The 27,049-nt window shown below is 40.4% G+C and overlaps 1 protein-coding gene across 6 annotated transcripts in view; it reads left to right on the forward strand.

Moving 5' to 3' along the window:
- Positions 1-27,049, forward strand: part of NCOA7 (nuclear receptor coactivator 7) — a 101,230-nt gene that overhangs the window by 29,107 nt on the left and 45,074 nt on the right. For 5 of the 6 annotated variants that reach the window (XM_069805180.1, XM_069805177.1, XM_069805183.1 and 2 more), the window contains one exon: positions 19,273-19,526. In XM_069805180.1, the coding sequence (XP_069661281.1) occupies positions 19,273-19,526 (254 nt within the window). Of the gene's footprint in view, positions 1-12,397; positions 12,420-19,272; positions 19,527-27,049 lie in introns of those variants that run through there. The other variant, XM_069805182.1, reaches the window with a different exon arrangement.

The raw sequence follows: 27,049 nt of genomic DNA on the forward strand, positions 1-27,049 counted from the left end.
CAAGACATGTTTTAATAGGAGCTAAAGTAGGTCAGAAGGTGGTATGTACAGCTTACCTTCATGTACATTGTCTGTGTGTGCAGTCAGGGACAGAAGCAGAACTGAATTTTACATGTCCTTGATTTTAGTCTAGCACCTGAAGTCTAGCATGCTTCCTCTAGTAAACAGGTGTCCCAGCATCCTGCAGATGAATGGTTTGAATGCTTTACATGATGACCCATGTAAATGTCATATGAGTACCTGAAAATAGTAAGCAGCTTATATTGCCTTTAGTACAAAGGCAGTTCTAACAATGTCCCTACCTGTTTTTTTTAAATGTTTTAAAATTTAGCTTTTGACTTGATGTAGACAGAAGTTCCCAGCTTAGGTGCCCGATATTGGGACGCCGAGACGATTTAATCAGGTGCATGCTTTGATGTTGCTGTCAGTTTTGGTTGTTTCGGGTCTTAGAATCTGTGGACACCTGTTCTGTCCTTAAATTTAAGCACCCAAGTTTATTAGAGTTTTGGCCCTCATGCTGTTTTGTGTGCTACTTCAAACACCATGCTTTTCCTGCCAGCTTGGGCTCATATTTATTAAGCTAAGAGCAATCTCAGCTGGTTGCCCAACACATGCACCTTTCTTACCTCCATTACTATTTTTTTTCCCCTTACCTCTTATTACTGTTATGTTTTGTGAGCCTAAGATAATAATAGTATTTACAAGATCTAAATTTATGTATAGTAAACATTCTTGTGAGACAAGGACTCTCCACACCTTTACCTGGATCTTGTTATTTTTGCCTATGATCAGATGTTCATGGGAGAAGACCACTGCTTACCAAGGAAGAGAAAGGAAAACAGGTTAGACTTTTTACCAGCAGGAGAGATAACTGTGCTCCATGTCCAGAGGGTGGGGAAAAGGCCTCTCTTCCACCCAGGGCTGACAAGGAGGATCCTGCTTATATCCTGGTTAGAAAGGAGAAAACATACATATTTGATGCTGATGAAATAAAATGTTTTATAGCTACCATGGGGACTATATTAATGAAAATACACAAATTTTGATAGAAAACCTCACTCTCTAATGTGAGGAGAAAGGTTATTCTGGTATTAACAAGGACAAAGGCATTAAATGAAAAATGGGAGGTGATAGCTTTTTCTCTTAAGCTCCTGCTAACAGAAACCCAAGTTCTCTGTTGGCAGAGCAAGGGAACATGTGGGCATGAACAGCCAGACGAGCAGCGGCCTCTCTGCCTTGCCAGCATCCCCAAATGTCTGACTTCCCATCAGAAGGTGGCTTTTGGCCTTCAGGCTAGTGTAATCTTGGCCCCTCGTGGACAGGTTTTGCTAGGGGTGGCACTCAGTGTCTGACTGGTTGCTAGCTTGAGAACCCCAAATTATTTAACGTGGTTAGCATGATGGTCATTATGTGCTGATAAACCAGCTCCTGAACTGCTAGAAATGAAGCAAGATTAACGTGAAATAACTGTCTGCATCTCTGTCCCCCAGATTTATTCTTGTAAATAAGCTGGTTTAAACATTTATCCTTTTAAAATATTGAAAATTTCTCCATAGAAGAGAGCCACCCAGCCATCATATCTTTCCACTACAGATCTTCAAGGTCCAAGTGCCTCAGTTTCCCCAGGTCTCTTTCCCTCCCTATGGCAAGTGAAGCTGAAATAAAACCCTCACCATCCATTTTTGCTTCTTACCAAATGCTCCTTTACCCGCTGTGTTTTGTGGTAAAGGGCTTATTTTTTGCCTTGGTTGGCAAGAAATAAAACAAATAACTTTTCAAACAACAGAGAAATCTCTACGAAACTTTTTGAAGACCAATTTAGATTTCTTATGCAGATAAGATGTTACAGCTCGTGGGAGTTTAACAGGCAAGAAGTAAGAGTGTAAGAGTAACATGCAAGCATGAATTTCTCTTATGCAATAGGTCCTTATTTAAGACTGCTACTCCTACTTAAACACTATTTCATGTAGTTAAGTTTTCTTGCCTAATTCTTCAAACCTTGTTTTTAGGCTTTTCTGTTGACTTCTGTGTCATTAGCTCCCAAATGGACCAATATTACTCCAGCTCTTGCAAAGAACTCTGTCTCCTCTTGTTGTGAAGTCTGTCCCGGTATCCAGCAAGTTCAAAAACAAATGGTACAGTGTAATATAGATGTACAATGGCACATCTATGTGTATTGGGTCCCTGACTCTACTGTGACATTTGGTGCTTTTTATTGTGATTATGTGCCCTTGAACCCTGGTACAACTTGGCATTTCCCTCTGCCTGTGCTTCCTTTATCTTCCCTCTCTCCTTACAGAGTGAAGAACCTCTTGGTTTTCCCCTGCCCATTGCATAGTTCAGAGGTATTTCATCTCATCGTGTGAAATGAATAGCTATTAAAATTTTAACTTAACTTAAAAAGAAATTATCAACATGAGTGATGTGTGTCACATGGAAAAAATTGCCTTGGATATAAATTGGTAGTCTGGAATGCTGAATCATAGTATCATAGAATTGTTTAGGTTGCAAAAGACCTTTAAGATCACTGAGTCCAACCATCAACCCAACACCACCATGCCCACTAAACCATGTCCTGAAATGTACAGCTTGAATCTGGAATTACTTTGCATGCGCTGTTGTCATACTGGATATATTTGGACAGGAAGTTGGAGGAGATGAGAAATCACAAGGGAAGAATTTGAGTAGCTTCCTGAAAGAATGACAAAAGGGGCTCTTTCAGTTTCAAGTTTTTTGTGTCTTTTAACCTTCCTCATTGTCAGTTACTTAGCATTTTCCATGCTTTATATGATCTATGATCTATGTCAAATAGCTCTCTACTACTTTCTTAGCAGAGAACAACAAATAAGTAGTGTTTTATTTGGAAAAATGTTACTTTTCAACAAGTAGACTGAGATGCTGACATTAATTTTATCAATAGTTACGTCTCCAGCTTGGGGTGACCTTAATCTGAAGAATGCTGTATAGAGATGAACCTTAAAACTGATACTTACACTGAATGATTTTTTTAATAGTTTCCAGGGGACTTAAGAATTTTAGTTCTCAGTCTCTTTTTTTTTTGGTCACCACTGAGAGCCAGATTTCTGAAGTCAAAGATGAAGTGCTTGTATTAGGGAAAATATTCTCACTGGGATCTGGGTGCTTTTGTGTTTATTGAATTTACATTGGTCTTGTTACCATCATTCTTTTGAAAAAAAAAACAACTACATAAGTGTCTGGGACATGCTCCAAAGCCTGTTTGAGTAGGCGGAGACTCCCTTTAGCTCCAGATTGCTAATACTCTGTCAGAACCTGAAGCCAGTTGTACAACCTGATGTTCACCTCATGTTGCCTTATGATGTGAATATTTAAGGGAAATAAAGGAAATCACAGCATGTTTTAATTTAATTTAGATACTTGACTTAGATACCTAATTTTACTTTCATACAGATTAAGATTTGTACATTAAAACCAAGATTTACAAAGATAGATATGAGTGTTTAGGATGGTTATCATTTACTTGTTACCAGGCTTTAATTTACAGCTTTTTTCTTCTCCTAATTATTTTTTAATACCTAAAAATCAGTAGAAATACCCATACAATAAACGGTATACAGCATCCTAATCAAATTAGTTGTTTACAACCTACCATTAGCTTTCCTTTTTAAACATTCACAACCCAGGATTCTTGACAGTAGGAATCATTAATACGTAGTTGCTGAGCTGTAAACAGCAAGAGTCTGGAAAGCTTAGCTGGAGAAGAAGTCATATATACTTGTCATTATTGGTATGGTCTTTCCCTGGTCCTTGCTCCTGGCCGCTGTTAGAGGTGGGATGTTGGCTTGCACAGACCCTTGGTCTGACACACTGTGGTCACTCCTTTGGTCAGCCTTTTGCATATTACAAACTAACAGGTTTATAAGTATCTCATTTGGAATTTTTCTGGCTTTGTTCTGTTTTATTCCCATATTCAGTATTTGTGCACTTCATATTTTTTATTCCTGTGGCTATTAAGACATAGGAAGATGGTGAAATGAGAAAAATGCAGCAAGCGCAGAGGGAATATGTGGAAAGAGAGGATATCAATGGCTAGGAAGGAGGGAAACCCAGATAAGGAATATATGCACAAACAAACTTTCTTGAGGGCATCTCCTATACGTGAGACTGTGTCATAGGTTTTTCAGTCAGGTGCTTTTCTTGTTGGCCAGGCTCATTATATCCATGCAACAGGCTTCAAATGTTGGGTGCTCCTCAGATCGCTATTTCTCCAGCAGTCATCTTGCAATTGTTCTTGCTCTGCTGAGCCGAAGTGTTGATGTTTATTCAGGCTTCCTGTAGCACCCATAATTTATTTTTTGCTTTTAGAAGGAAAAGTTTCCACACATTGTTTTTAAAACAAACCGTCATGGAGGTTTATCTTGGGCGTGAAGAATAGTCAAGCCAAGATCCTGGAGATACTTAAATTTTTTAAAAGACTCTAGGAAACAATACATCATTTCAGCTCATCTGTAAAATGGAAATTTGTTAGCTCTGCTTCCAGACGTATAAACATTACCTCACAATCCTGTTATTGAAACTAAAAAAACAGCTTGCGTTTTACTCACAGTTTTGACCAATAACGTATGCCTGAGGCATTTTATTTTCTAAGAAAAGGCTGAAGATACCACTACTTCAGATTTATGGGGTGCAATGGATATTATTTGCTCTGTTATTTAGGGGTGTATGTGCAGAGTAGTTGATTTGCTATGTTGGATGCTGAGAGAAGCTGTAAAATATTTTCTGAAACATACACTATCATGGTTTGCCTTCCAGTTACTTAAAATGGAGGGGTTTCAATGTTTTTAGCAGACTTTCTGCCTGCTGCTGTGTAGGTTAGTATTTCAGCTGTCCTTTGCAACTGTTGTAGTTTTCAGACATTGAAGAATGTCTAGAATTTCACAGACAGCAGCATGAGGAGCTTTTGAGTAGAGCTTTGGGAGGTTGGTCAGGTCCTTCAGATGCTTGAGAGACACTCGCTGTTCATTGCTTATAAATTTACTGTTGTATATATATTAAAAAAAAATGGAAGTTTTCTTTTTATCATAGGTGTAAGCCTGGAGAATGAAAGTTGGGGGGAAAATTGAACCTGCTTTTTCTGAAGAGTGTTGCAGTGCAGGGGAAAAGTGTGTTGAACAGCTGCTTATCTTGGGAGCTGCTTCCTCATCTCACGTTGCTGTTGCTTGCTGGACTCTTGAGGTTTTCATATTAGCGGTCTTGTAATTCTGTGGTGCAGGATGAGAGTCAGCAGAAGAGCATGAATTACCGTCCTCTATTTAGCCTGTGAATCACAGAATTATTCCCAATGTGATTGCTTCCTCTGGGAAGCATAAACAAGGCAGTGGTTTCTGCAGCCTCGGTGCTTTCCAATGCTTTCCTCCTTACAAGTAGTGGAGTCATTTAGGATTGAAGAAGAATTTTGTTATTGCATAACAGAGTTAGTGAAAGTATCTAATGGGGCCCTGAGGCTTTCTTCAGGGTTTTTCAAAATTTTCCAGTACCGGGAATGCTATTTATGGAGATACAAAGCTTGCATAAGACAGGAAGCATGGTTAATCTCACCCGTTCACTTCCCTCTGCATGTGAAGTGAGACTGGGTAACAGTGTGGGCTCTGTATAAAGAGGCTTTTTTTAGGAAGAAGAAGGGCAGAGTTTCATGATTTTCTTGATTTCTTTGAGGGCTATATCACAGAATATACAGAGAAAAGAGTTTCTGTTTATTTAATCTTCAAACATGCTGTCTCACACCAGCAATTTCAGAATTTTCACTAATCACCTTGCAAGGTATATGTAAGGCTGTCTTGTCAGTCAGCAAGCATACAATGACCTTGTATTTGCTTTTCCCAAAGGGACCTTTGGGTGTCTCTTATCAGCCTTTAGAAAGAAACTGCAAAAAAAGAAACTTATTTAGCCTCCTTTTTAGAACATAAATAGTTACACGGTAGGCCTTTTGATGTAAGAGTCTGTGCAGTTTTGATAAGAGTTGCTATTAACATAGTTGTAATGTATTTTGTCGTCTTCTCCTTCCCTTCCCTGCGGCCTGCAGCTGCATATGCCAGGCACGAGGGGTGTGCTGGAGGCTCCCGATGCACTGTGCCATTTACCTTATCGCTCTTGGACAGATTTAAAGATGTTGTATCTTAAAGGCTATAACATTTGGGGGCTTCAAAAGATGGCTTTCTGGATAGGTGAGATACAGACTTTTTACTGTTGTCTGCAGGAAACTGATATAATTACCTTTATAAATTACACTGTGTTTCTGTAGTGTCTGCAGGTATGGTCTTGTCCCTTTAGCCTCCCAGACGTGTTTTCTCTTCTGCTCTTAGGACCTACTGCATAAAATTCTACTTAATCCCAGTGAACTGTTTTAAAATTAAGCCTAGCTTAAATGCTGGTTTAAATTTAGCATTAATACTTGGCAGATGCGTGGTTCCACGGTCAATTTTAAAGCAATGCTGTGTAAGATGCTACTGAAAGAGGTGGTCCTACTCAGCCTTCTGGTTCTGCCGCATCTCTTACGGATGGCAGGGCTGCCATCAAGGAGCTGCTGTGGCAGGAAGGCCCCTTCCAGAAGCAGCCACAGTTTTGTTTAAGTGACATGGAGGCACACACCTAAAGAGATGCCTAATGGTACTGACTTTTTGGTGGTGGTGTTAATCATCTCCTGCTCATGCTCTGAGAAACCCCAGCTGTCTTACCACCTTGTGGCAGCAATCCTGGCCAGCTCTCCTGTGCTTCATACCACGTGGTGGTAGGGAGTGGGCTGTATGGTATTTTGAGGAGGAGAAGAGTCAGCATCATAAGATATGTTAGAATTTGCTGAAGAAAACCCAGATTGATAAGAAGCTAGACATGCCCCTTCAGGGAAGGTTGCCGGTGTTTCTGGCCCACAGATGAAGTTGCCTGCCTTGTATCTGCTGCCCTGATTCAACACTTTTGCCCATTTGTTTCTGGCATGTGCCGTGCTGGTGGGATGGTCTATTTCTGGCAACGGTGCTGCACATTTAAAGGGAAGGATAGGAACGATAGCTGCAGGAATGTGCTTTTGGAGAGAGGCAGTTTCTTCCATTCTGTGTGAGGGATTGGAAGGCATTACATAGCTAACTAAAGAGAATTCTGTTGGTAATAGAAGAAATGCTGTGGATCCTGCATGGGTACACTGGATGACTGCTTGCACTGTACTTGAACTATTAGTTGCATGTTCTGCAGTTTCTGTTGCGTGCCCATGGGCATTGGGCTCCCTACTCCTGCCTCCCCCAGGAGATGAAGCTTTTTCCCTCTTCCCTGGGGCTTTGGACAGGGTAAGAGGCTGTGTGGATATTCCTGACGGCATTAGGTTCCCCGTGGTGCCAGCCTGGTAAACTCTCATGCCCTCAGCATTAATCCCGTTTCCAGACTGGGTTTGGAAGGGATTTCTCCGTGCCCTGCCCCACTCCTGCCAATCTGATTATGGGGAGGTGGGTTGTAAGTGTAGGTCTGTGATGGTTTTTTTTTTTCTGTCCTACTCTGTAGTCTGCGCAGGGAGTGTTTCCTAGGATCATCTGAAATTTAAGCATGTATTTTAGCTATGCTCTAAGTCTCTCATGCTATTCCATTGAGGTCTGTGGGATTCGTCCTGTTGATTTGTGTGAAATAAAATCCCAAGGAGAGCAGCAGAACTGGTTAGGAATTTGGGGAGGAGGGAGAGAATTGTCCTTATTGCTGGAAAACCTTTGTAATGTAAATGAGCCATAAATCAGCTCTCTGAGTGTCTTAATGCACTGAGTATTTTCCTGTCAGACAGCAGTCTCTGGCACAGAGAACTTGTCTTGTATAGCACTTAATATACTGATAATAACTCCGGGTTTCTACCACTATTTTTCTGAACTGGCTGTTTTTATTTCAGTAGGTGTAAACTTAACATCTAGCCAATCGCAGGTAAACTTCGTTTAAATTGTATTTTATGTTTTTGACATTACAGTGCATTTCTGTCAGCTGCTGGATTTTTGCTTTCCGTAATGCTTCTATAAATACATGGCTTCAATCACATGTTTCAATCAGACAGTCTTTAAAAATCAAATCTGCTTAAGCAGAAGATTTATCTGTATGTTCAGTATCTGCGTTAAAAAGATGATACTCCTCTTTCCACCTGGACCACAGCAGGTGCTGCATGTAGCGGTTCTACTTGCCTGAGGCTAAGAAGGGTTTTTTGTTATAGAAGCATTTTGTGTTACAAATGCTGCCAGCCCCTCCTTCCCCTTTTTTCTTTTTTTTTTTTTTTTTTTTTTTTTTTTTGCAATCCCACGGAATGTCTTAAAACTACAGCATATGGCTCTGGTCCCATGAACCGATGCGTTTGAGCAATTTTGTGCCTATGAAGAATCATCCTGTTAGGTTTAACGGAACGATGAAAGTTGCTTGTAGGAACAGCGCTGTAGCAAGGGTGGTGGGAGCAGGTCCGAGGCACTGCTGCTGCAGGGTGAGATGCCAGGGCACCGGAGAGGAGGGAAGGCCAGCAGCTCCTCTCCCACCTGCCGCGGCGTTCTGGGAAGCTTTGCTTCCCAGCCCAGAAGGGAATGGGCAAGGGGGGACAGTGGCCGGCGGCAGGACGGGGTGTCGCAGAGCACCTGCCTTATCTGGCTCTGGCTGGGTTTGCTAGGAGGCCGTTGTCCTTGAACGCAGCAGGGGATTGAAGATAGCTGGGCTGCTTCTCCCTGCCACCCTCCTGCTCTGCTTCTGTGGGGAGGAGGCAGAGCACCGAAACTTTCCTCAGTTTATTACTCTAGTTTGGCATCTGCCAGAAGTGCGGTGGGACCTTCTGGAGTTTGTGGAGTCCTGAGAACCTTTGAGGTGGAGCAGAACCTCATGTCTTCCTGTCACCACTTCTTCCATCATGCTGATGTTGGGCAAGATTTACTTTTTGCCTTTGTTTTTCCTCTGCAGTAATTGTTTCTTCCCCTTCCAATTATAAACATTTTGATCACATGTTTAAAAGTTTCAGCTGAAGAGTAAATGAAAAAATCCAGACTATTTTTCAGTCAAAAATAAAAGCATAAGTAATTTAATATTTGATATAAAAACCACAGAGAAATTTTAAGACATGGTAATTAACACACATTTTGTCTCTTACAGCAAACATAATGGAGGACCTGCTGCACTAGTATAATGGTATGGCTACTGAAAAATATCAGACCATGCAAATGCTCATTTTAGCATAAGGTGTACGCATATGAGAAGTTGCATTGGTACATGCATGCTATGTGATTGTCCCATGGAGACAGGCCCTACCCTGTTGTGTCATCTTTATACTTACAGTTAATGATCTTTTGACCGTGGTAATAAAGGTGGTGCCATATTATTTTGTATAGAAGCATTGATGCAGACACCCCCTTTGGGTGCAGGGGAATTATCATTCTCACTTATGAAATATCCATTTTATGAGACAATATTGCTCATTATTCCAAACTCTAAAGCTACAGATTCCTCTTTTCCCCACCTATTATCAGCATTGTTAGGTGTTTCTTTGAACTTTAATCCGTGTAACAGGATCTTCAGTACGCTTGGGCATTTCCTATTCTGTGCTGAGTGAGTGTTAGTTAATGGGAGCTCTATTCAGGAAGCCCATTAAACTACTCAATGTGCAAAATGGGTTACAAGTTGTTTGGGGACAATGAATGCAAACATAGAACTGAGACACACGGTTGGTTGAGATTTGGTTTTAACAATTACTCTGAAATACTTTAAGTAGAACCTTTCTCCACTTGTGTCATGATGCTTCTTGCTGTAATTTTGTTCCTGAATAGATGAGTTTGCAACTGTTTGTAAGAATGTACACAGCATCTCTTGTATTATATGGTCCAGATGTGATTAACAGAATCCCAGAGAAATATATGGTGGCATTTGGATAATTCTTGCATCATCATGAAAGTTAGCATTTAAAACCATTAGTTTGGCTTCCTTTTTAGTGGTTTTTTTTTTTTTTCTCATCCTGGTCTTCTCAATAATAAGAAAAGAAGAAGTTGTGTGGTTTTTTTTTCTCTGTGTTTTTCTTTTTTAAACTACTTTTGTTTTGTATCTGTATTAAATTCATGCCATACAGAGTGGTACAGTGATGCAGAGAGCCTTGACATTTAAATGTTAATTTTCAAAGTAACTTTTTAAATAAAAGCAAAAGCTAATGCAGACAGGTGCTTTAAATCTCAGTCCCCTCCCTCTCTAAGATATCCCTTTTAGTGGTCATTTAAATAAAGAAATAATTGAATTTTTTACTTTACTTTGATCACTGACTTCTTGACCATGGTTACTTTTGGATCCCCCTGACCTTGCTGGTCAGCTAAGTCAGCCAGGTGTCTTCACTTACTGAGTTGAGTCAACTTATTCAACATTAAGACCCTCTTTATGAAGAAAACAACGATTTTTTTCTCTTCCCTGCTGCTGTTGGAGAAGCAGTCACTGTCTCCTTGCTTTTTGCAGCAGGGGAAGCTGCCTGTCTCCCAGCCCTCGCAGCACAAACCTTTGTGAAAATTTTCTATCATCAAAGTGCCTTTTCTGGATAAGAGGAAAGAAGCTGCCATAACCGCTTCAGAGGTCTGTTGGGCATGGTGTGGCCTGTGTCTGGTTTGGCTTTCTGTCTTCCTCTTTTTGCTGATCTCCGCCTAATGTTACAGGGAACAAGCAGGGCTGTAGCTTGAGAAGGCCTTCAGTCTGGGCAAAGTGCCTTAGAACTGGCACTGCTGCTTGGAGGAGCAGTCTTGTCTCCTCTTTTGGCCTTCTCCTTTGTGTTGATACACGTGGTAGCACAGCCAAGTGGGATCTAATGGAGGAGTGATCCGATTGTGAAAAATTAATTTACGTATTGGCATTTCTGCTGAGTTATCTTTAATGTAGATAATTTCCCAGATCTGGAGCTGCAGCAAATGCTCCTGTGCGAGAATGGGGCCAACTCCTGGGGACAGGATCAATGGTGAGCAAAGAGAGAGGCGCCTTCTTTTGCTGACAGAAGTGGCTTAAAATGCTTCTTTGAGCTACAAGCTTTGAGCCGAGTCTCCTTTTCCTCGAATAGTACCGTGCTCCTCCTGAATCCTAGGGGTTTGCTATGCTTTTTGCCCCATTACCACTGCACTCGCCATGCTTTATCTCTGACAGGGGTCAGTCAGGGATGTTAAGAATGAAAAAAAAAAAAATAAAATGAGTGCATGCAGGGATCCTTCATGAGTATGCCCACAGGTGTACAGGCTTCTAGCAGTTTGCAGTGTAGGTACCTGCTGAGGAAAAAAAAGAAGAAAAGGCTGTATCCCTGTGACTCTCTTCTCCATAGCTCTTCACAGGCTCTGCCATGATAAATTTTCATAGTTGTTTTTTGTACTTGTTTACATCTTTGGCAAACAGAGTGTGCTTAAGCTATTTATTTTTAGCTGCTTTTCACCTTACCCAAAAGTATTTCTTGAAAGAATTTAATGTGGTGCCCTTGGTACTTCTCATATAAGAAATACTAAAATACTATTCTCTGAGATTTTTTTTCCTGGAGGTGGGTTCCAGCTACATTATTGCTGCACAATGTATGGCACATTTCCCGTGGATTTTGCTTTAAATGACCATTGATTTTCATCTACTGTTTCATCGCTTCATTGTAAATATTTATTGCCATTTGAGTCACTGAGCATTAAATTTCCTTCCGACTGTTTTCAATCAGTTTAATCGATACTAAAACTGGCTCTGTGTTATTGGGAAAGCTTGGCACTCTACCTGACCTGAGAAAGTGGGTGTGCAGCGATGACTGTATGGAGCAGTACACATCCCCCACAGCTCTCCATGTACCCTGTCATCTTCTTTCTTCTTTTGGGTCATTCTCAATTCTTGTACTTTGTTTCCCTATGTTAATCAATTACTAATTTAAAAGGGCCTTCCTCTTTGTTTCATGGAAGTTGAGTTTCTTGAAGGGTGTTCAATTGGGGCAGGGAGGGAGGCGTTTATCAAAGTTTCAGGGAGAGCTTGAGATGTGTTTCGGCCAGCCTGATTACCATGTGCTTATTGTCCTTGTCAAATAATCTTAACAGTTCTAACATGGTGCGGCTTTCCTGTGCAGAATCCATGCAGCTTCCCTGTTAACATCCTCCTTTGCCATGTAAGTGCAGTTCCCTTTTTCTTAGAGTTTCAGCCAGCTGATGTCAAGGGGAGTGGTGGCTTGGGGAGCTGGCACTGGGTGTGGGAGAGCAGCTGGAGCCCAGCACCGGCTGGACGGGACAGGGCAAGGCCATTCCTCCCTTTCCAGGGCTTCGGTGCCGGGAGAGCGTCTTGCCGAGCCGCTTTGGGAAGAATTTGTTGCATGTGTAGGAGCGGTTTGGGGTGATTAATGAATACCGCAGTAGCAGAAAGTATCTGGCATCGTTAGCAGAGCAGAAGAGGAGGAGCAGGATGGGAGTGTGGTAAGAGTCAAGTTGGTGTTTGTGACAAGATAGATCTGTGGTGCCAGTTTAATTGAACAAGCCTGTTAAGTGAACCACAGGCAAAGTTAAAGGAGTCATCCGAAGGGAGGGATTTCTTCATTTTGCCTTCTGCCTAAAGCTGTTCTTTGAGAGCCTGCAGTATCTGAGGTTATAAGAGGAGGAATTAAATAGATGTCTAAATCAAACAAAACCGCTTTCCAAAATCCTTTCCCTATGGAAAAGATTTTATTACATTGTTGTCATGGTAATGGAGTGCTGAATACATCATAACCTCTTTTGCTAAGTAAACAGAAAAGACGGGGGGATACTTTTTGCCTTTGAAAATAGAAAGTTTATTAAGCTGTGTGGGAACATTGTATTCTTAAATTTAAGAAAATAAAAACTTTCTGACAGCTCAGAACTCTCTCGCGTTTTACCCTGGGAAATTGTGATTATTTTTCCCCCCCCTTAAAATAAACATAAGAGAGCTTAAGTGGGATATTTAAAATTTCCTGGTATCAGTCAGAAGACTGGGGGAAAAATTAAACATACTTTCATTTAATCTAAGAACTTCTTTCTATGAGAAGGTACCATGTCTTTAAAATTCCAGAACAGCTTTACTACAAATACTTCCCTCCATGTTACAGATGATGAAATGGAGGTAGAGTGACTTGTTTTTGTAAGCTAATGGCAGTATCAGGAAGAAAACAGACATACCCTGATAGTCAATAGAGCACTTTATTCTTTGGAGCATGCCAACTTTCTAGAGCATTGCTGATAACTGCCCATGTGTGAAATCTGGTGCTGTATTTGTTGTAAATTAGTAACAGGCGTTCCAATAAAAGTGGAAACGTCTAGCTTTGACCTGTGCTACTAATACCAGAGCTTTCTGTAGTTGCTGTGTGTCATTTGGAATGACCAGAGTACTGACACGTTTCAGTGTCTTCAATCATGCTGTTGTCCTTGATAACTATATCAGAGTTACTTTCTTCATAGGTTTTTTTTTTTCCCCTGCAGTTAATTGCTTAAATCTCTCATTAAAAAAAAAAAAAGAAAAAGTGTGCCATCCCTTATTTTTGCCTTAATAGGCAATTCTGTTTTAATAGTAAACGTACAGCCTTGTGGCTTGCTCGTTTCCAAAACAGGATGCATACCAGCCTGAAATGGCTGGTGTCTCATGGAGCATGCTTTCTTGTGGGGTGGATGCTGTTTAGTTTTAGGAAGATTTCTCACTGAGGTTGAATGGTTTTGTATTCATTTCTGTTGTGAAGTGAAAGTAGCCACACTGAAGAAGTCAGGAGTGAAGCATTATGGTCTGGCAAGCAGTCTGACGTCCTTTGGCTTTGCAAGCAGTAATGACTTAGTTTGCCTGAGACGGCTTATTCGTCAGGTTACATCAGATGGGATGAGAGTACAGCCGTGCCCAGACCTGGCCGAGTTGTGCTGGCACCAAGCTGGGTGAAGGGGCAATGGATGATCCATGCGGGCTGGAATAGAATAGCTGACTAGGATCAGACCAGTGGGTGCCTAACGGGGATTTTTACTGTAAGTTTTTCTGTACGTAGGGGTTTTTTTAGTGTTGCAAATTTGATGTATGTAGCTGTTCTGGATGGGTGGAGAAAGGCATGTAGGGTACAAAGAAATGAGTACATATTATATTGAGTGCAGAGATTTAAATTAAGGTGAAAATGCTTAATTCTGAATGAAATAATTGGGGTGTATTTAATTTCATATACAAAGTACATTAACAGGAATCTTGGTGGGAACAAAACAGATTAAGAGGTTTGAAGTGTTTTAAAGTTCTTTTTTACAAGTTCTGTTAATCTTATTGCATATATGCATAAATGGTTTAAAAAACCCAGCATTTGTAGAACATGATCTGTTTGTCCTGTGCAGGATGTTAAGTTGATTGTATGCCAGATATGAAGGCACATTTTAAAGGATGCACATTGTGGAAAATTTCCCAAAAGGAAAACTCTGTCATCTTCAAGATAAAATGAAGATTTCTTCTCCCTTCCCTCTTCTTTTTTTGTGTTCTTTGGAGGGCACTTTGTTAGATGCTTTTGTTTCTAAAGTGAGATTTGTCCATGCTGTATGATTTTTATTAATCTAATACATCATAAAAATCATGCCTGACTATCCTAGGAGTTTTTTAGAACATCCTATGATGTGGACCTAGTGCTCTTTGTCTGTGATTAATTATTATATATCAAATGAGGTCCTATTCAATTGTTTGTTACACGTCTCTTGAAGAAGTGTTAACCAAAACCAAATGGAATTTCTAGAAAAAGTTATCGTCAGATTTCCATTTCTTTATTGTCTGAGTGTCAGAGTTGCATAGCTTTACTGGTTGCTTGTAGTCTTCCAGTGGAAGCTATGCTGATAACATCACCCCTCCTTTCTCTGGTCAGTTTTCTTTTTACTCTTCCTACCTACCTTGTTAGTGTACTGGGAAATACAGGCTGGTTTCTTCTAAAAATGCAGATTTATTTGCCTTTTGTAGGCAGTCAGATAGACCTGGGTCTGGAAGATGAAGTAGGCAGTTTCTTGAGATCTTTCCTACCTCGTTTCCCGTAAGTCAGTGCCCAAGCTGTTAAGCAGTCAGTTGCAAATTAATTTAAGTGAGCACTGCTAACCTCGTATTTCTACCTGCCTACTCTGAGATTATGTCCGTTTCAGATCATTAGTCTTTATTAAATGGTATGAGAATGGTCTTTCTATTGAAGAAAGTTTCTGCTCCCTGTTCCTTCTGTAGGGTAGATGCCCAAAAGATCACTGCAGCTCACAGTCCCCATTAAGAACCAGTTCCTCTGATTCTCATGGAACTCAGTGGAAAAGCTCCCATGCTGTCTGCCATGCACAGTAACAGATGGAAAACTTTTACTGGGAAACTGTATTTGGACAGACTTAGAAAATGGCATATCGGTTGTTGCTCAGAAAACACTTTGAGGAGCTGTAAAAGGATGCCTCTATATAAATTCAAAAAAGTGTTTTGTCTGTCAGAACCAATTAGCTTGAAAAATCTTATCTGGCATATAAATGAAATTACAGATGTGTAAGAATCTTAATTTAGAAACCAGAGCGGTTTTGCAGATGAACTGTTCGCTTTTGCTGCCCTCCCTTTTTCTCTCTCCCTCTTCCTTCCCCCAGCAGCTTTCCTAGTGAAACACAACATGTCCGTTGACTGTTGGATACTGAGGATGCTGAAAAACAAACAACTTCTGCAGTAATACCTTATCCATTCACTGGAAAAGGTGCACATCGTTTTGTCTGAAAGGCTGATTCAATTGCAAAACTGGTAAAACTGAGAGTTTTCATTTATTTATTTATTTGGCCTTCAGCTCCCTTTTGCTCTCATAACCATTAAGATAAGACTGAATGTTGGTTTTATTCGGAGAAGTCCTCTTTAAAGCTGAACAAAACCACTCAAAATCTTCCAAAGTAGTTGAAAAAGGAAATAATTTGATAAATGGCATTCTTAAATCCATCTTCCATGGCAGCTCTTGCCATGAAGGGTGGGAGATATCAGAGAGCTGGGAGAAGAGCAGATGAGACCTTCAGCCTCCAACTTCTTCAGGAGGTGATGGGTTTGAAATCTGAGCAGGAGAGGGGCTGGCAGCTTGTGTGGGTGCCCAGTCTGCCTTGCTGGGAGGTGCAGGTCAGTGTGAGAGAAGGGTGAGTGGAAGCTGAAGGGCATGCCTCAAGGGGATGGAGTTTTGTTTAAGATGCAGTAAACCCTCCAGCTGTCCTCTTCGCAGCCCAATCTCTGCTGCACCGTACCAGTATGTGTTAATGAATTGCCTTGTGTGTATACAGGACTTTGTATTTGCTTTACTAAGAGGGTGCACGTAATGTCAAAAAGCATAGTAAATTTGAAGCTGCCGTTACGGTTTTAAATGCTGCTGAAGGCTTGTTTTTGTTCCTTGGGATATTATAGTTGAGGTTTTTCAAGATTGAGTGAAGTGGAGGGTTTTGGATAATTTTGGCCAGGCTTTAGAGACCTCTAAAAGCAGCATCTTCCAAGCAGAGATCATAACCCTAGGCAGAGTTGTAGTAACTCTGAGTCCTGTGATGAATGTCATGGATACTCAGTCCTCATCTAGTACTTTTTCTAGTGCCAAGGTTGCCACTTTGAGAGTTGGATAGTCATTGCCTTGAAACGGAGCAGTGGGCAGGAGGAGTAGGCTTGGCACTATCTGAAAATCTGATGCCTGCCATGAGGACGGAATAGAAATTACAGAGTGCCCAGATTCTTGATCGGTCTTACTTGAAAAGTGCCTGTGGCACTGTCCGTTCACAGCAGCAGCTGTGTGCTGGGGATGCTGTAGGTTGTATGATAAACTCTCAGTGGGCTGTAGTGCGTGGGAATCGGACAATATTAAACATTACAGGGAGAAGCGTCAGTCAGGTTGCAGTCAGTTCAGATGGTTGTTTCTGCTTCGCTCTTTCCTACCGCTAATGGACCAGTTCTGCTTTAGCTCTTTATTCTTAAAGTTGCCTGGGGCAACTGTGAAAACTGCAGTTCAAATGAGTATGTTTTAAGGGAAGTACCGACGGAAGCTGTCGGTATTGTCATGAGGACTGTTGACCTCTAGAGAGGGTTTTTCTCTTTATTCTTTTTTTTTCCCCTCCAAAAAAGCATTCTATGTTTCCATTAGCAGCTTTTTTGTTGTTTTGAGGTACTACATTTATACTACAGAAAGCTTACTTAACAGAGTTTGTGATCAAAACAAATAGACTAGGAATCTGAGGACAGAAGTCTCTGATGCAATGTGAGTAGAAATGGGGCTGCCATTGGGTGTGTGCCAGCTCTCATCTAGTGAAGCAGATGATTTGGGTACCCTGTGATACGCACACATCCAGGAAGGTCGTTGAGTCAATAGAGTAAAAAGTCAGGGATCTGTCTCATTTACAAGTCTGGAATTGAGTACAACCGTGGTAAGGATATGCCATTTCAGTGTAGGGGGCTGCTTTGCAAAGACTTCTACCAGGGCTAAATATAGACATTGTGGATGCAATGTGCATGTAATGTTTTGCGGTTGCTACAGCAGCCTTTGATCAGGACTGTGGCTTATTAGTCAAAAATAAGCTTCCTTTGCATATGCAAGTTTTCATTAGTCTAAACAAAACACTTCCATTTGTTACATAGGTATATTCACTTTTATCTTTTATAAATCCCTGTAGGTTGTTTTCGTATGTAGTCAGGACCTGATCTGTAAAGTTTCGCACACAGTAAATCTCTCTTGCTGCGCAGAGCATGAACAACTACTAGTTGTCTTACAAATCAGTAGGTTTGAATGAGTGGGGAACCACAGTGTCCTCACTGAGTTGGCTGCAGAATGTGAATCTCCTGCTATCATATTTTGGGAAGCATTTTAAGAAATATGTGTACATACGTGTGTGATAGACACAGCTTTTTCAAGACAGTCTTTTGAAATGTTTCACTGGGAAGTGTTGGTTGCGTGTGATCTGAGAAACTGACCCTTCTCAGAGGTCTCAAGCTGGATGTTCTAAACTTGGGAACTGGTTTTAATGTTTTATTAAAAAAAAAAAAAGGTGTAGCCTGAAATGTCTGACTATAATTTTCAAATGTTCTGTGTATTTATTTTTATGTTGTAGCCTGAAAAAATATATGGATAGCATCTAAATATAAAAGGTGGAAGGAAGAATCTCTGAAATTCCTGCATTGTGTTAGTAACTTAATACATTAAGTTTTCCCTTACGTAAACTAATGCTGTGAGATCACATAACCTTTTCCCATTTGTGGTGACTCATTGATTATCTGTATTTTCTATGCATAATTCTTCCTGTGCACGTAACAAAGTTTTTAGCATCAACAAGATTAATATACTACTCCCTCCCTTAGGTGCCTTGTAACTAAGAAGTTAATGTACTAGAGAGAAGGACCATTAGATAGATTAGTTTTTCATTTTGTATGGTATGTGTCAGTGATTCTTAACTGAGGACTATTTTAGTGATGCTGACCCTCAGCCCATAAAGTCAGCCTTTGCTCTTGCTAAGCAAGTCAGTGCTAAAGATGGTGATTTAGCAGAGAATTCCATGTTAGGATTCCTGAAGCATCTTTCTCACTTGAACTGTGGTTTAAGGATTCTTCTAAAAAGAAAATAGTCTTGTTGCTATAGTGATAAGTTGAAAGATTTATAAGCAGCTTGTTAAGATTTCTCTCAGAAGAGCTATAGCAGCTGGAAAATGTTCCCCCACAAGCAGTTTGCGGTCACATCGGTCACGTTGCAGAAGGAGCTGCTGGGTGACATTTGGAGTACCAGGTGGTGTGGATTGTGCAAGGACAAATGTGGAGTAGCATGGGTGGCCGCTGGGAGATAACCTTGGACAAAATGGAAAGAAATAACAAGTTTATATCAAAACAACTAGCTTTATAAAGCAGGAGCAGTTGACTGTGAAGTTGTTATGTTAGCTGTTGCATTATAATATGTTATGATCTGAGGTTTTATGATATCCTAAGCTTCATCTTGAAAACATGATTCAGTATCTTGTTTATACGTTTAGATGTATGGTGGTTTAAAACAAAACAACTTTTTGATGTTTTTTGTTTCTTTTTCCCCATTCCTTCTCCTCAGTAAACAACAGTAAAAACTTTATTACCTTTTTTGTTATTCTTGACAAGATATCCTTGAGATGATGATATGATTGAGGAGTATGCTGTAGGATAATCTTAGTTACCAAGTTACTGATGCAAAGTGTGTTGTTTTTACTGAGTTGCGAGGAATTCTGATGTTAAGTTCATTTTGAAAAAATCAAGTTAGCAAGTGAGTTAACTTGTCTGTAGAGGTTGGCTACATCTTAACGTTGTTGGTTTTTTCTTTATGCATAGTTTGAAAAAGAAAAGGCAAGCCAAACAAAACACTGAGACTGCCTCTGCCAATTCCCCTGGATCTCCTGTTTCCAAAACACCTTCTGCAAAAGATGATGAAAGTAAAGTTATTTTGGAGCAAATCAGTTCCTCTGAAGACAACTGTAAATTTGCTGGGGAAAAGGAAACTGCTCCAGACAAAGAAAAGAAAAAGAAAAAATACAATCAACTGAAAGACATCAGACGCACAGAACTTAAAAGATACTATAGTACTGGTGAGTTATGTTAATGCTATAGTATTTTGAAATATGTTTGTTTTGATAACTTGTTAATGTACTTTTCTCATATTCTGTAGGCCTTCCTTAAAAGGATAATTGTCTTTGGATATTCTTCCTGTAAAAAGAAACAGAATTATGTCGTTCTGAATGTCATTTGCTTCTAACTTTAACCTTGCAGTTCTGAAAAAATACGTATTTCTTGTTTCTCAGTTCTAAAACTCAGTGTTGTTATAGGCAACAGTTAAGTTCATTATTGTATTTTATTTTTAATTATTTTTAAGATTTGTCTTTAATGTTTTATGGCATTGGGGTTCAGGTCTTTTTGGTGGGGTTATTTGTTTCATAAACTGACGTATACTGTTTAAGACTAATTCATACTAGTTTTATCTTTTGAAGTGTGAACAAGTAAGTAAATTGACTACATATTTTTAAACGAGATGTCAAACGGCTTATGTGCTGGATGGCTCATTTCACCCTCATCCCCCCAACTGTATCAGTACCTCAGTTAATCATAAATACCTTTTTTAGATTTATTCTTGCAGGAAATTCAGAAAAAATACAGTTTGTGCATAAATATATGAGATGAGTCATATACACATCTGTTTGCAGTTCTGGATTGTAATTTGTTAGATACTCTAAGTAATTTTAGATACGATTTATGAAATACTTCTTCCAGATTTTCTTTCGGTATTTTGTAGGAATGAACTCTTAGATTAAGAGAACCCTGGTTCCATCTTGTAAGGAATCCTTTTTAAAGAGAAGGAAGGGAACAGAAAAGTGTAGGTATCCTCAAATCAGACTTCTTTCTTGCTCACACAGCGTGTGCATGGATGGCTGACTCCTAAGGATGAGTCCTCTTCAGGAGAAAGAAATGAACCCGCAGTAAAAATGTTGTTATGCGTTGACTGGCACATGCAGACTAGTCTGCACCTGAAGATTGTCTTTTATGAGGCAACACAGGCCTTACCAAAAAGGAGATAAATCTTGGAGTAATGTTTCCTGGCAAGCTCAAGTGTTTACAGTGATTTATTGATCAGTCCGTAATTTTCGGCAGGTTTGAATCTGATGAGATCAATAATTTGGAAACTAAAAGAAAACTTGCTTCTCTTTGTCTGAAGTTCTGACCGCATTGTTCTTGAAATAAAATCTGTAGAAGGAAAAGTAGAGAATTGTTAATGCCCGTGAACTCTTTCTGGTTTGGTAGTATGCTAATTTTAAAAAACCAAACACACCAAAATATAAACTTCTGTTGCATTCCTAGTAAAGTGCTTCTGCTAAAAGCAGCAATCTATTGGTGGTTTGTACGTAGAGGAATTTGGGGTTTTGTGAGGTAGCTGAATTTTGTTTCTCTACTGTTTCAATAGTTTGGTGAAAAACGCTGTGACAGTTGGCACTTGCGGTGGCGAGATGGGGGAGAAGGGAGCTGATGGATCCCTCTCTCTTACTGAAGAGTGTGGCCGGGCTGGCAAGGGAGAACGTAAAGTTGTCTAGGTTGTCTTTGGCTTGCAATCCAACAGTCAATACAATTTTTTTTTTTTTTTTTTTTTTTTTTAACCTAATATTTGTTTCATAAGTGTTCCTGTGGTTTGTGTGGACTGGCATCATTGCGGGGGTGACTTGAAATGCTACTGGCCGACATGCGGGTGTGCAAAGCCTCTGGGTTCTGCAGAAGTACAGAACTTCTGTTGAGAGGTACAGTAATTAAATGCTGCTGTTGAGCTGAGCACAAACCCGACTGACAAAATCCATAGAAAGAGAAACCCCGTTTGTGTTTAAATGCCTGCTCTCGGTTGTTCCTACACAAAGACTTTTACCCAGCTGGAGCATCAAAATTAAGGAAGTGAAAGTTTAAAGAGAGATGGAAAATGGTTGTGAAACAAGTGCGATAGCTCCATGTTCCCTATGCAACTCTCAAAATGAAGTCATTTTTGTGGAATCGTTGGTTGCCGCAGTATTAGTCTGCATGTCTTACAGCTGCCTTCATCCACTACAGCTATAGCTGGCGGTGGTTACCTGCTTAGCCATTTGTTACTGTTGCTCTCCTGAAAGCTGCTGCCTTCGCTAACATCCCGAGCAGTTTCCAAGAGCTCTCCCTACACCCGTAGCAGCCTGTAAGAACTGGACTTGTTTAAATAGCCTTTACGTGCATGCGGCGGAGGACAAAACCGTCTTGTCTTGCTGAGCTGAGTTCTGCCAGAAGGTACGCGTTCAGCAGTTCCCTGCTGGGAGATGTGTTAGCTGCAGTGGTGAGAAGGTACTGCCAAATCTGTAAAGACTTTATTTTTTAATTGTTGATATGCTTTCATATGAAACTGGGTGGGAGGGATTATCTATGCATATACATCTGTCTTCATTATTTAACGTTATGGATGCATATACCTCGGGTTTTCTTTTCATTTCACATGATTTTTTCCCCTTGAGTTGTCGCTTTATTGATGTTTCTGAGGTGCTCTGACTAAAATAGTCTCTCTCTTACTTATGGTTAACCATTTTTCTGGGTGCGTTTGCATAAGGGCTGGAGGTTTTGTTTGATGGTTGTTTCTTCCCAATTACCCAGCTTTGACTTAATGTCTAGAACTTTAAGAAAATCTGATACAAGAATTACTAATTCTTTTTCTGAATGCTTTCTGCACTTTGCCAAAATGCTTAGTTTTTCTAGTCAAAAGAAAAATGCATTAGAGGTAGCAACAGTCTTGCATATTCTCATCTGTGTTGATACGAAGATGCATATGATCTTTATTTTGTGACTTAATGGAGGTCTTGTCATAAGATGCTTGGAGCCTAGAAGGGTTGTGTCTGTCAGTCTAACAGAGTGAAGAACTCTGTCCTCTGAATAATCTCCCTTTTGTATTTTACTGGACTATAAATCCTTCTCTATTTATTGTTCTAAGAGATCCGGGAAGGGGCATCACATCTCACTATAATTTGTTCCTTGCACACCATGTCCCTTCATTAGAAGTTCGTGAATGTGTTTGCCTTTATGAATTTGTGAATGCTAACAGTGACATCCTTACTCTTTCATTTTGAATGTCATGTCTTTTAATAGATTTATGCAAGGGCTGATGCTCTGTCAGAAGGATTTTGTTGACTCAGTCAATCCCTCTTCTCCAGTGGAAAGACTGTAACACAGTTTCTGAAGGCTGCGCAGAACTGGAGGTGGTGGTGCTCCCTGCCACGCTTTGTAGAAAACAGAGTGGTTAAAAGGCTTTGCTAACTTGAAGAAGATGGAAGCACGGTGATGGAGGGAGGATCTCCTCGCCTGGTGTCCAAGTGCCGCCTTGCGTTAATGCCTGCAGCCGGCGGGTGGCATTGCCGAGCTGAGGAGGAGGAGGAGGAGGAGGAGTTGTGACTCGGACATCCTCTAGAGAGGGATCCTCCAGCATCCCTCTCCCCAGCCAAGGTTGTTCTGTACAGCGTATCTGCTAGCACTGGGGTGGCACCGTTAGAAGTAACCTCGTGGTATGAGGTATTGATCGCTTCTCTTGAGGCACTGCTGAGTGGCTGAACAGGTCCCACTGCCAGGTGGTTTCTTCAGTGTAGCCTCATATTTTCCTTTTCTCTTAGCACTTGTGTTGTTCTTCAGTGGCTCTATAATGCTGGCATAATTTGTACCTTTCAGACTCCAAATCTTACCCTGTAAGACATTGCTTTGCAGATACAGCCCTTGTTCTCTTGCCTTAAAACAACAGAGGTGCCGATGCTCCTTGTTGCTCTTTCCTGAGGACCAATGGAAATAACACTCCTTTGTCCTTATTTTCGCCTCATCTCTTGGCTTATGTGGTAATCGGCTTCTTAACTTTGTCTTACCCTTTCTGCTGTTCTTGCTGCAGTAATCTGCTTTCAGACTTCCAAGGATGTGTCTGTCTGGCACAGTGCAATGGTTGCATAGGCACTCCAGCTGCTATATCCAGCACTCAGGATGCTCTCCCTTTCTTTTGGGATAACCTAGTTGACCTACTTCTGCAGCTTGGCTGTTTGGTTCAAGCACACTTTCTGTGTGAAAAAACACACAACTGTTTTTGTTGGAAGATGTTGGACTTGTTAAGCTTCGATTTTTTTTTTCTTCTCTTTTTTTTTTCTCTTTTTTTTTTTTTTTCTTTCTCTCATTGTTTTGCTTCCTCTCCCCACGTCATAGGCTCTAAAACACTTTCACAAAACGAGGGGAGTTGCAGGAACCCAGCAGTGGACCTGTACAGCCTGGAAGCACCAGTTTATTGGCTCTAGGGCAGGATGGGATAGATTTGTTAGATGGACTCCTGTGAAACTAGGAAACCAGGTTTCCTGTCAGGAATTGCTAAGCTGAGTGAAGGTGATCGTTTGTGTTGCCACTGAAGACACTGAAACGGGAAAAAATGTGACCTTCTGAAAGCAGGCAGTGTAACAGTGGTGTAAATTAGGGTCAAACACAACACTCTGAATTTCATCCATGTATTTATTCCAGTACAATATGTGTCGTTCCACCGGAAGTGCAGAATAATTCCTCGATTCCACTGATTTTGCTTGAAATCATAAGCAGTCAGCAGGTGTGAGGAGTTGGTCTCCATTAAAGAATGAATCATAAAGAAAAGTTTGGTTTAGATGACTTGTCCTACATCACGCAGCTACTTTTATCTTACCAACAGTCCAGTTGACTAGCTTAATCATTCTACTTTCTAATCATAAAGCCATCCTTTTTCATTCACTGTATGGTGTTCAATTTCAATTTCTGCAGCGAGTGGGAGGTGAGACTAACAAAACCTCCTCTTATTGTAGCTCTGATTTCTGTCCAAAACAAGCAGGAGTCACAAATGCCGTAAGAGGGAAAATGGTATGTGCCCATTTAATGAGGTAGTATATTCTGTGTTGAACAGGAGGTGCCAGAGTATCTCCTCAGAGTCTAGAGACAGAAAATGGATGCCTTTTTGACTTGTCCTCCCTGCCATCGCTCGGGCAGGAGGCAATACGAGAGCAGCACGGCATGCATGCAGTTACCAAGCCTCTGAATGTTCTGGGTAGCTGGCCAAGAACAAATGTTAGTAAATAAAACAGAGAGGGCATAGCAATTTTCGTCACTCATAATGTGAGATTTGCCCTGGCTGGCACAGAACCAGCAAAAGCAGCTCCCATGATACCAGCAGTACTTGCTCTGTTTCAAAGTTGAATGTTGCTTGCAATGCAGTGAAAATTTATAGATAATTTAAATTTAATAAAAAGGTGGGGCACTTACTGAACCCACTTTGCATAATAGTTTCTTATAGTTAGGTCATTTGCTAAATAAGCTTGATCTGAAGTGACTTTTCAGTATAGATGGAGTTGAAAATTTAAACTTCCTTCTGCTAATGAGTCCTGGTTTTGTCTTTTGTACTACCTGGTATGGTTATTCAACAGTAGGATGCACCTGAGGACTTGATTAAGGTGCTAGTCATAAAAAGGTAGAGTGCATTTAAAAAAATAAGAAAATCCGTATAAATTCTTGCTGGTAATTAGCTAACTGTAATCTGTCCTAATCTCTGGGCACTTGATTTGGTCAGCCCTATTCATGTAGCCAAGTACTTTGTATTCTAAGTAATCCAAGTGATTTACAAACTTGGCTACTCATTGCTGTGTTCAAGCTGTGTAATACAACAGTAAGAAGAACAGTATCTGAATTTTCCCAAGTTCTGAGACCTTGCTTTAGCCTTTGCGTTTCAGGTTGGCTTCAGACGGCAAAAATGAGAGTGGGTATAAGGACGGGTGAAAAGGGAAATAATTTGTTTCTTCCAGAATCGAGATCTCAAATAAAATTAAAGCAGCATAGGAAGATGTTAATTTGGTTGTAATTGCCTGCGTAGAACAAGAGGTTTGGAATAACTTACGTATGAGTGCAAACTGGATGTAGCGGGCAGTGGCTGGTTGGGAAGCTTCAGGCAGTTGGTGTATTAGCACTGGTTGCTGAAACCATGCAGGAAGAATGAGGTGGACAAATAACTGAAAGGCAGCCAGTTTCAGATCACTTGTTTTGGAATAAGAACAAATGATCTTGAATCCCAGTGGATCAGTGTTAAGGCCACCAGGTTATATTCACCCTGAGTTGTTAATTGGTGTTTACTAGAAACTGTTGCATGCAGAAGGAATGACTTGTCCGCAGGCAGGAGAATTTGATCTAAGCAGTAAGTACCAGAAATAATGCTGCTAGTACTTAACTTCTGAAAATTTGGATGGAAATGTCTTAACACTGCCTGACCTCTCCATGTGTGGAATCCTCTTCTAATTCTCATCTTGATGGATAAACTCCTGTTTGTTGTAAAACTAAGTAAAAGGCACAAATAAGGGAAACTTGGTGTTTTGTATGTAATCTGTAGGTATTGCCTAACAACACACAAGCTGGCTTAAAACCTACAGTTAAGATAGAAGACTGAGCTGTTTTTATGTCTGCTGTTAGGTGGAAGTGAAGCTATATGGATATATAAAACCAAATTGTAAACTTGGCCATTGATAATCAGTAAACTAATATACTTTTCAAGTGGGAAGTGAGGGAGTTGGAGTGGGAGAGTAAGGGACACAACACAAAAACTGTGTCCAGTAACATGAAGAGATTTCTTAACTGTGTTAAGAACAAAAGAGAAACTGACAATAATTTTAGCTCATTATGTGATGCTAGTGGTTGAATTTTCAGTAATTTTCTGATGTGCTTCTGGCCAGCAGGGAGGAAGAAAGGACATAGAAGGAGAATTGATGTATTTGTATCCTCTGGTGTGATTTTCTCCACTCAAACAGTTAGAAATGAAGGTAAACATTAGCTTAATAGATGTAATCTCTTATTTTTTTTTAATTGGCAGAGCTGCTTTTCATGTAGGAGTCCTGAGAGTTTATTGATGTACCTTCTTGATCATTGAAGTGGCTTTTCTTCAGAAAGCCTTTAAAAAGGGTTCATACCAGATTTTTATATTCCTTCCTTTAATTTTCAAATAGCCAATCAAGGCCAATTGCATTTGTAAGAATTACGTTGCTGATGTTATGTACTACTATTTTGTGAGACCCTTGAGTTTATATTCTAGAACGTTGTGAATTTTAAATTTGGACAGTACCTCCCCCCAGGAGAATGATGAACAAGTGTGTTCAGCTCTGAAAGGATCAGGTGCTTGCTGTGTGTGATTTAACACTTTTATAGGTGGGGGAAAAAAGGTGCCCATCGTATTTGTACAAAGTTGTAAGAATTGTAACCACTGCAAGTTACCAGTGCTGAGTTATGTGAATTCATTGGTAATTCGAGCACAGGCAAATTGCATGTTTTAAAGGTAGGTTGTAGAATAAAGATTTCCAGGATGAGGGGCCTGTTAACTCCAAAAAATCACTTGGAGTAGTTGATGTGCTTATTTACCTCAGCATAAAATTGCAGAACGTCACTTTGGAATAAAAAACGATAGTACAGGTACTTGGAAGTTTTATGCAAGGGAGTAATGGGAATGACGGTGTGACTGCTGCTGAACCACTACGTCCAAGCCTGGTGTCCGTGATTCTAGGGTGAAGAAGTGCTAGAGGGGCCGCAGGAATGCCCATGC

This window comes from Haliaeetus albicilla, chromosome 17 (assembly GCF_947461875.1).
Source record: "Haliaeetus albicilla chromosome 17, bHalAlb1.1, whole genome shotgun sequence".
Lineage (NCBI taxonomy): Eukaryota > Metazoa > Chordata > Aves > Accipitriformes > Accipitridae > Haliaeetus > Haliaeetus albicilla.